Source organism: Poecilia reticulata, linkage group LG14 (assembly GCF_000633615.1).
Source record: "Poecilia reticulata strain Guanapo linkage group LG14, Guppy_female_1.0+MT, whole genome shotgun sequence".
Classification (NCBI taxonomy): domain Eukaryota; kingdom Metazoa; phylum Chordata; class Actinopteri; order Cyprinodontiformes; family Poeciliidae; genus Poecilia; species Poecilia reticulata.
In genome coordinates this window covers 17,335,250-17,346,026 of record NC_024344.1, presented here as the reverse complement: position 1 = coordinate 17,346,026, position 10,777 = coordinate 17,335,250, and the positions used below count along the sequence as shown (strand labels likewise).

General features: G+C 43.0%; 1 protein-coding gene across 3 annotated transcripts in view; it reads right to left on the bottom strand.

The window, feature by feature from the left end:
• Positions 1-4,303, bottom strand: part of LOC103476086 (protein spinster homolog 2-like) — a 14,146-nt gene extending 9,843 nt beyond the window's left edge. For 2 of the 3 annotated variants that reach the window (XM_008428161.2, XM_017308655.1), the window contains exons 1-2: positions 4,204-4,303; positions 1,779-2,399 (exon numbers count right to left, since the gene is read on the bottom strand). In XM_008428161.2, the coding sequence (XP_008426383.1) occupies positions 1,779-2,010 (232 nt within the window). In that variant the 5' untranslated portion in view covers positions 2,011-2,399; positions 4,204-4,303. Of the gene's footprint in view, positions 1-1,778; positions 2,403-4,203 lie in introns of all 3 variants that reach the window. The other variant, XM_017308654.1, reaches the window with a different exon arrangement.
• Between the last annotated feature and the right edge of the window lie 6,474 nt (positions 4,304-10,777).

Below are 10,777 nucleotides of genomic sequence, written 5' to 3'. Positions count from 1 at the left end.
TTGAATGTTATTTGATCTAAACGAACAGTGTTCAAACTGTGGTCCGGGGGCCATGAACTGATTTTTTATTTTTTTTATTTTGTTGCAGTACCTGACCACAATTCAAGAATAAATTAGGACAAAACTAAACCAAAACCTTCAATATAACAGTTGTATTTAAATGTTATCAATCAAATCAAAGCCATTTGTATCTGTACACTTGCAAATGACGTCAATGTGAAAATATGTTTGATATTTTTATTTTAAAGACTGAATGCAGAGAGAGCTACTTAATATTATTTTTAACCGTTTGTTAAAGGGGCTTTTTCCTATACATTTTGCCACACCTTTGTGGACATTCTGGATTTTAATAAGTCCCAAAATGAAAATGAGTTCAATGCCCCTGACACAACAAACATGTTGAGGTATTTGGTCAGGGGAGAAAAACATCACGATTTTTCACCCAGATGCAAAGTCCCGGAAAAGTAACACTGACTAAACAGTCCCCTCTGTGGTGGTGGCAGTATGATGCTGTGGGAATGTTTTGTTGTTTTTTTATTGGGGGGGGGAGAAGGATTACACGCTACACTGGATTTGGAACATACAGCCAGAGTTACGACGAAATGAGGTTACACCAAAGCATATTCACGTGTCACAGTAGCCCAGTCAAAGTTCAGACCTCGATTCCATTGAAACTCTGTGGCAAGACAAGAAAATTAGCCCTTCACAGGCCAATCTGACTGGCCTTGAACTGTTTCGTGAAGAAAAACGGACCAAAAATCGAATTTCTAAACGTCCGCGTCGTATCTCTCACGTCAAATCTTGACAAACACATCAACGTTTATGGCTGTAAGTAATGACAAGATGTCAAAAAGGTCTAATGTGGTAAATTAATTCCATGGATAGACAATTCCGGTTAATAAGTCAGTTAATAGGGCTGCTTGCACTTTAACCAGGGGAGCATGCCTTTGCACAGAACAGCCATGCACTAATGCTGCAGCAGTATTTTTAACCCATTCAGCGCCACGCTTCACCCATCACAAGCATTCATATTCAACCCAACAACATCAGCGGATTGCTGTCCATGCAGTGAGTGGGAAATCTGATGCAAACTATAACAACAAGGGCAAACAATTCGAAATGCGTCTGTCGTGAGAAGTTTATTCTGAAGTCTACGAAAAGTAAGAAAATCCACTAAACTTGAGGAGGACATCATCATTCATCATTCAGGTCTCCAAAGAAACAAACGGGGAATCGTGATTTACTGTCATGTTGCCGGCGGATGAAAGCGATCTGACATATGAGCCCACACACACACACACACACACACCACACACACACACACACACGCACACACAGTGGCTCCTAAAGGTGTGAAAGCATGCAGTCGGGATTGTGGGCGGTCGGAGAGCTGATCGCCTTAATTGATCGATTTCCAATCATCTGACATCCCGTTTGTCACAAAAACAAATCTTTACTCTCGGACGTTTTGTTGAGCGATAAGGAGGGCGCGTAACTGTTTGATTCAATCAGCCACTCTGCAGCTACAAGACAGGCACCAAAACAGGGGATGGCCCATTGTTCCGCCCGTCTCTGCTGAGGTGAAGCTGGTTGCGCATGGAGAGCCGCTCACTGACCAATTAGAGCGCAATCACTATAGCGAATAAACTAAAAAAAAGAAGAAAAAAACAAATCCACTGCCTTCACATAAGGGAAACCTGATGCAAACTCAACATCATATACTAAGTGTCTAATTTTTAAAAAAAAAAGAAGAAGAAGCAATAAATCAGATCTCTTACCAGCCACTGTGGATCTGTCTATGTAATTGAGGACGTTCCCAACGCTGAGGATTCCCGCAGCGACAGCCGGTGTGCGGCACCGGAGCAGCGCGGCGCGGAATTTCTGGCCCGGTTTGCAGGAGTGAAGGTCCGGGCTGGGCATCAGTCCGGGGCTCATGCTGCCCGACAGCGTGCGCACCTCCTCCGAACTGTTACAGCCCTCGATCTCGCGTCCGTTGCTCTCCACGCACATGATTTTCTGGCACGGAAGATCCACCGGAGAGACGCAAAGAGTGTGTGTGTGTGTGTGAGAGAGAGAGAGAGAGAGAGAAAGAGAGAGAGAAGGTGTGAGGGAAAAAAAAATAAAAATAAAAAATAGTTAAGCAGGGCAGCGCAAACGCCGAGCGGTGGTCACTGGGTTCGGCTGAGATCAGGTGTTGTCTTCATGGGAGAAGCGCAGGATCGTGTCCGGATCATATTTTTCTGGTTGTGGACGGTGGCGGACGGCTGAGCGCTCCTTAGTTTCTCTCTCCGTCTCTCTCTCTCTCGGGTGAAGCGCTGTAGTGGAGGGGTGTGACCTGGCTCTGATAGCTCCTCCCCCGTTCTGGCTGCGGATGGTGTTGCACCTGATTCCCGGGGATGCTGCTGGGACATCGGCATGACAGTGGTGTGGTTTTTCTCGGCAGTATTAAACAACCCGAAAGTCATTTCATTTTTCTCATCTGCTAGAAATGGGTAATTCAGGGTTCCTTTTATTAGCAGGCTGCTGAGTAATTGGGGTAGCTGCAGATGTCACGGAGCTGCGACTCAGTAAATGAGAGTTTCATAAAATCAGGAACTTATTTATAGTGAAATAAATAAGTTTCTGGCCTCTTCATGCATTTTTTTTATCAGACAAAGAAACCTGAGTTTGCAAAATTCAGTTTTCAAATTATGATTTCATTTTAGAAATGACTGATTAGGCCATTCCAAAACCTTTTTTGGGCCCTCTCCTACCTTTATTGATTAGTAGTATAGTAGTCTACCTCTGTTCGTAAAAAAATAATAAATCATGACAGTTGAAAGTGTATCTCTTAGCGGTGGTGTTTTGTCTAATTTGATCTGCCCCTTTAAGAGATGGGATAAGGTTTTTGGGAGCTACAGTTTGATGAAAAACACCCCTGAAAAGCTCACAGTTGGTAGGACCAAAAGTCTCGGTGGAGTGGACAAGCAGGTAAAGAAATTACTGGACTGGGTGTTCCTATTTTATAGGACAGACGTCCACGTGTACATTTTACCTTACAAAGAATATATCTTAATAAGGCTCCATCATGTTGTTATCTAATCCCACATTTATGCTCAAGCTAAAATCAAACCTTCAACATCCCTTTTTTTTTATTATTATTACTTTTTCTCTTTTTTTTTTTTATGTCTGCTACATCCACGGGTGGAATCGGCCTACGAGTCCAGAGTTAAAACCAGGGTATCACAATGTTTCCAATTTGATAGTGGAATCAGGACTGCTTATCAACTTCAATATCCTGGTTGCCTGTGGGATTTCCTGCACTGCTCGCATTGCGAAGCTGTTTGCAGAAAAGATAAGAGCATCTGCAGAGAGTGATCAGATCAACAAATGCAGCGGGGTCAGTGAGTCAACAAAGGAGCCGGACAAATACTGTTGCCGAATTTAATTTGTCTTTGGTTCTCGAAAGGGTTGTGCATTAGAGAAAATGGTAAAAAAAAAAATATATATATAAAAAATTTTAAAAAAGCAAAAATGTTAAGTAATTCTTACAAATTTTTGACATTTTTTGACTAAAATTGATTAATTTGCTTATTAAAAAACACCCAAAACAAATACAGCACAAGAAGAAGCGAGGAAATTTGTGCTTGGCATACTTTTTTTTTTTTTTTTGGCAAGAAATCTCATACAAAATTGAAAAGCCTGTTTCTCTCCCCTAGTAAGAAATATGATTGATTTTTGGTGGAGGAAGTGTGATGATATGGAGCTCTACAGGGCTTGGGTCAGGAAGCACGCTGGCCATCAGATGTTTAAATGGGTTTACTGAAGAACTGTCATTTACAACGGTGCATACGCAGCGAAGCGGTTTCTGAAAATGCGGAAATAATAAATAAATCGAGTTCCAACTTACTGCTGCAATAATATAAGTATAAAACTGAACACGAGTGAGTAAACAGACCTAAAACATCAGCATTAAGTCCCTTCGTAAAGTGCTGTTTAAATTTGAAGGATGCCGAATAGCACCTGGAATCAGTCTGGCTCTAACTGCCCAAATCTCAAGACTAACAGCTAAATATAAAGATGGTTTCAACACTACATCCCAACCATTAAGAGTAAAACAGACACTGGAAAAACTATAGAAATACACCAGTAGCTAAGCAGCGCTGTCAGAGGTGACAACTAGCATCCTCCTATTCATGTAACACAGCTAACATCACTACTCACATCATCAACGACTGCCGCGCCGCCTCGAAACAGCGAACGGAAATCAGATCAACCGACAAACGTCAAGAAGAAGAAAAGAAGCGGCACAAACCTCCTTCAAAATAAAAGGAAGCACTTCAAAATAAAAGCACAGGACATGCGACGTAGAACTACTTGAAGAATTCCTAACACCCGCGAGCATTTTCGAGATCAGACTGGGCATGCTGTTTGCGCCAGAATGATGCACAGCCACGCTAGCCGACTTGCGTCAAATGATGGGTACGTACTCGCACAGCTGTGCGGCACGAGGTGGCGGGATGTTGGCTCTTCCGTGTATCAAAAGAGGTCACCGTTTGCTAAATGAATAAATTGTTGACAGCCAGTTTCAGACCTCAATTATCCAGCTCCAAATAAATAAATAAATAAATAAAGCGACATAAAACACGAGTCAACAGCAGAAGTAGCTGGTTAGAATTGGCGGAGAGGATTTGACAAGATTTTCATTGACACAACCCACGTATACTCTGCTGCTCAAACAACAAATACAATTGTCTTATAAATGTGGTGCCGTTTAAAGAGAAATAAAAAGGCTTTCCGAGGGTGTAAGATCTACTGCCAATAAGCGTTGTTAAGGGAAACGCACATCATCGCGTGTCTCTTGGAGCCTGTTGTGCTGCCGAGGCAGGTTAATGGACGCCATGCCTTGGGGAGTTTTATCAGATGCAGCGGCCATCGACCACGAGATGCTTTGGATTGGAAATAATGACGACATAATTTTTCACGCACGTCTGAAGCTGGTGACGCTGCTATTTTCAACAAATTAATAAAGTTACTTTTCTCTGCTAAGCTTAGTTACATTTTCATTATTCTGTTTTGTTTTGACCTAAATTTAAGACACAAAGTCTCATTTAAAAAAAAAAAATCAAATGGAAGCATGTAACCTTTGCACAATATCCAGCATATTATAAGTTTATAATTTCTAGATCCAGAATCTTTTTCCTTAGAATGGATGTCAAACTTTAAATACATTAAAACTTAAAAAATAAAAAAAACGGAAACTCTTAATGACACATTTTAAAATCTAACACGGTGGCATAAATCTTTTCCCAAAGAAAGATTTATACTGTTGTTTGCATCAGGGTTAAAAAGCTTGGATAACTTCACCACCAGCTAACCCTGGATAAAACTTAAAATCCCGATCCGACATAGAAACTTTCTGAACCACAAGTCTCACGACAGTTCTTAACTTCAATACATTTACATTTAATCACAACGCAACAGCTATAAACATGAATTTTCATCATCACACACAGCGAATAAGAACACCGGCTGACTCAATCTTCGGTTAAATTGGTTACTAAGATTTTTTTTTCTAAGTTAAACTCTCAAACTGCCGTACATAATTAAAATGACAATATTTATATTGGTTAATTTATTATGTGATTGTGCAAGTGGGCTGAGCCTTCCAGTAGAACGACAAGTGGACAATGGATGGATTGTAATTCTCGTCTTACAGAACAATGTCTTTGGGTTCCTGCATTGCGTTAGGGCCAAGGATTTCTTGAAGTATTCCCAGCACCAAATAGATGCCCAAAAAAAGCAAACTCAGAAACCGCGACTCATGACGCTGAACTGGAAGACAGAACGAACACAAAACGTCGTAGCTTCATAGCCGTCTTGTTCGATTGTGTTTTGGTGTGTTAGGCCGTGTGACAGCCATCCCAGGGACGTTTCTTGCCATTCGCCAAAAATTGCCCTCAAAAAATGAGCCTTGCTCAATTAGCTAACCCAGTCAAAAGCACACGGAAACATGATAAAGAGAAAGATGCAAGGAAAAGGAGAGAGAGGCGAAACGCTGGCATCAGAAAGCTGGACGGCTGGGTGCCTCTGCCTGGCTGCAGGAGCTTGGCATTCAGAGGATATGAGGGTTGGGTTTGGAACGCATTAGCATGCGCCTAGTGAGTCTGCTGCATTGTTTGATTTAGATTACACTGGGAAACCTCTTTCTACAGAATCTGTACAATTCCTCCGTTTCACCAATCATGCGCTTACGTCCCAAAGACATTGTGAACGCTCTTTCCTTTGGATCTGTGAATTGTACCACAAAAAGTGCATCCTGAACCCGACTGGGGCAATCCAGACAACAATCCTGCAGACGTAACCAAGAAAACGAGAGAACGCAGAGAGAGAGAGTAGGCAGGGTTGCAGTGGCTGGTGGCTTATAGGAGGGAGCCGTGGTCGTGTCTCCCTCTGTGAAGCCCCCCCTGCTATCCCCACCGACCCCCAACACAACACTTTCTTTGGCTTGTGTTTGATATGCTGCTCATGTCGGTGGGATCCTGTTTGCTTTTCCATGGTGCAGAATGGCTTCGGTGGGCCCAGGCCTATCTCTCCCTCTGTATTCTTCTCTGTGGCTCAGAGGCACCGAGTCGCAGCGCCGGCCTTCCTTCCTGTCTCTGCGCAGGACCCGGGCCTGCTGTGCAGGATGGGAGATAACCTGCTAATCGCTGGCCGGGTGCAGCGCCTGAAAAGCGTGATAAAAGTCCGCCTTCTTCTGCCAGTAAAGTTTAAATGTCCCATTGCCACGTGTGTCTGTCAGCTGCGTGTCTATCAGCTGTTCCTCCGGTCTGCACCACTTCCAGCCCACAGAAACCTCCAGACCTTTTTTTTTGTCTTTTTTTTAGGGAACAGCTAATGGTTAAACGAAGCAGATATACAGACTTTGCTGTTGTTTAACACATGAAAAACACTAGAAGGGTACTTAGTTCTTCATAAATTATTTTCTGATTTATATTTTTAATCATAAGTCTGGAAAGAAAAAACACAAGTGGACTGAGAGGAAATAACATCATCAAAATATCGAAATATGTGGCCCTCCTATTGTTTCTATCAGCCGTGTGTATGAGCATTAGCATTTTTCCTTCCTGTACCAAGAAGCAGCATTCTCTTGGAACACTGTGCACATTTGATTTACACAAGGAGAGATCCGAGGACTCCGTCTCCACCCTTGATGAAGGGAAAATCGCCATCAGTTGGGCTTTTTACTACCCCATCGCTTTAGGTCTGTGGTATACTCACTGGAAAAACACAAAATCATGGCGAGTAATTTGGTCTAGTCTCTAGTGCAAACATCTTGGTGTCATGATTTGTTTGTAAGTTGATGGTGGATCCAAATGCAGAACAACGAAGATGTAGAGGTGATGTTTAATGAAAAAATAAGGGACCAAAACAGCTTACAAAATCCACTGGAGCCCAGGGCAGAAAACAAATAATAAATCCAAGGAAATGTAGACAAGGAGGAGCAACAGAGCCGAACAGGCAGCAACTAGAGGAACCAGCAAGGAGTGACTGAAGGAGAGGGGCTTAAGTACTGCGGAAATAAAGAACCGTGGCTAATGGCAAACAGGTTGCAGGTGTGAGTGGAGAGAGCAGACAGCAGGCTGAGGAGAGAAAGAGAATGTGACAGGCGGCGAGGGAGAAAACACTGAGAAAACACTGGGGAAAAGATCTAATGTAACGAGTAACTGGACCAAAGAAACATAATGAGTTAGAATAACAGAGAAAGGACAAAATTAAAGAAAAACAGGGAAAAGACGGATCTGACCAAAATAAGAAACACAAAATACTGAAACTAGAATAACCAAGTAAGCCAAAGTAAAACAAAAACAAAGCTGATCTAAATAAAGAAGAGGAACTAAGGAACACAGAAATAAACAAAAAACAAAACCCAAACGAAAATCATAGGATCCTAACACTTGAAATAAGACAAAACTAACTTAAAAGAACGTGTCAGGAACACACAAGCTTGCTTTAAGTCAATCATTCCTTAATATTGAAGAAAGAAATACTTGCTCCATTGGCAGACTCTTTCATTTATAACAAGACATTTTCCCCATTGTTTTAAGTGAAATAATCTGCCAATAAAACAAGGACTTTCTCATCAATATTATGTAATTATTGGCTCTCAATAAGCTCCTATGTTTTGCTGAAAAGTTACTTATAAGTTAGTTTTTTTTCTTATGAGATATCAGCACTAGAAACTTGACCAAAACCACTTGGTGCGACGTTGTGTTTTCGCAGTGTAAGAAATTGGGAGCTTTACGCCACACTGTGTTTCCTCAAGACGTGGCTGCGGTCACTCCTCTGTCACATGGAGCCCACCATGGATGACATTGTTATATTCATAAAGCGCTTTTGGTTTTTCTCTGTGTTACGGACTGATTTTGAGTTTCTTTTGGCTCAGCTGAGAAGCACCTGATGCAGCTGCAGGCTGATGGGAGATGTAAAGAAAATCCTGTCATAAATCAGTCACGATTTTACCTAACCAAAGTGTCTTCGTTATTCGGGCTTACCAACATTATTTCTATTTGTTACGAGAAGCAAATCTTTTTTTTTTCCCCTCAAGATCTTTTTTTATTATTGTTTTCTTGAAATCCTTGAAAATGTGTGTTTTTAATCTGGTCTTAACTGAACATGCTTACGTTCCAGAAAAGGGGAGAATAAAAGCAAAGTGAATGTTCTGCTTACTATCTATAAGCCTTCAGCTCGTCTCATGACTCAGCTGTTATCTTCACACATGCAGGAGACGCAGTGAGAGCATTTCACCCTCCTCGATGTGGGGTCTTTTTACCGGATCTGTGTCTGCCCCCTGTCCCCCACTCCTCCCAAACATTTGTTTTTGGAGCCGGAGCCGTCTAGGCTTCGCCCGGTCTTGAGGTGAAGGACCAACTATTCTGACCTTTCTGCGCCCGTCGTGACCCGGTGACCGTCTGTGGCGTCGCCCGGCAGGTTTTGGGAGCAACTGCACACAACGGCCTTGGCGTTTGGCCGCCGAGGTTTGGAACAGATCCGAGGAGATGTCTCCCGAGTCGGAGGGGATGCAGAAGCTGAATATCTGAATTTATAATGGTCAGAGCCATCTTCTGTCTGTTTCTTTAATTATTTATCAGACATTGTCATCCAGACTGGGTGCCTCAGCCCTGGGTCATCAGTCTCTGTTGGGTCGTTGCGTGACGTAAAGCTAGCCCATGCAGACCTTTGCAACGGGAACGCTGAACACACAAGCTCACGCCGTGGGCTTTGCAAAAGTTTCACACCTTTTGAGCCTTTGTCATCTTTTGTCACGTTACAACCCCCAACCTTCGACAAATGAAAATAAAGCAGTGTCTTATTGCGAAGTGAACGGGAAATCATACATCCAGATTGTCTTCAGAAGTCATCATCGGTGAACGGTCCACCTGTGCGTAACACAATCTCAGCAACAACGCAGCTGTTCTGTGACGGCCTCAGAGGTTTGGTGTGGGTGTCGGGAAACCAATACAGAACATCACACTCAGCATCGGCCCAGTGGAAACACAGCAGCTGAGGCATCGTGCTGCGGTCCAGTCCGCATGTGTTTTCATCCACTAACAGGATGACGACTCTAAATGTGTAGCAAAAGCGTCAGTGAAGCGGTTTGCATAAAGGTGTATTCATATGCTAGAGAGTCCTAAAGTGTAGGCCGCGAATACGGCTAAGAGTCTGTGGCTTACTTAAATATCAATGCCTTTCCTTCAATCTGACCGACCTTGAACTTGAACTATTTGTAAATAAGTACAAACTAATCATTTCTAAATGTTGTCAAGTTTGAGAATATCACTCAACAGTCCAGTCACACCTTTCTTCTAGTCATCCGTCAGCTACACCCAAACTGTGGGCTTTCTGCAGTCGTCACCTGCTCGATTACTTCAATATGATGGAACCCTCTGACTATTTTTTTTTTATTATTATTATTTTATGCTCGTGACTTACAGTAATACACAGCTGCAGGAGCATCATCATCTTTATGAGACGCTGGAAATGTCAGATGATGTAATTGTCCAAACAGATGACAGCGCGGAGGGGGTGGAGAGGGCCCGTCTTCCACGTGACGTCAGGGCCCTGCAGCAGTTCGCCTGCGATAAGGACGGAGAACAACTTCACATCCACAAATGTGGTTCGACTCGCCTTATCGCCGTTCTGTGGAAGGGTGAGGGCGAGCGCAAACACGGTGCCGATACGCTGTCTCTTCCCCGACAGCGAAGTTCGCGCATTGTTCACTTCTGGCCACTGACGATATCATCAATGCATTCTGATTGAGGACGACTCCCATGCTGCCTCCGTCAAGTGATTGCGAACCGCGGTCCCTGAGCAAAACACCGACAGGGGTCGGGATCGGGCTCTCTCTCTCTCTCTCTCTCTGGAGCCTCGCTCCCGGCTCCATCGCTTGTTCTCGGGGGCTTGTGCAATTTATTAGCCATTGTGACAGTTTCCTGTAAGAGCTGGTGCCCAGCGTGACGGAAAAGGAGAGGTATGCAGATAAAGAAAGCTCTGCAGCACGGATCACAATGGCCATTGTGTTTCAAGACACAGGTCGATCTCCATCATATTTTCCACATACCTTTTAGGGTGCGTGCGTTGTTGTTTTCAGGACGTGGTGCCCAATTATTTGGTGTGCAGAGCAAACGGCATGGCTTCTTGGAAAATTACAAGCTGGAAAACAAAAGGAAATACTTTTCAGCTCCACAATAGCAAAAAAATAAAAATAAATAATAATAATAATAAAAAATAAATAAAT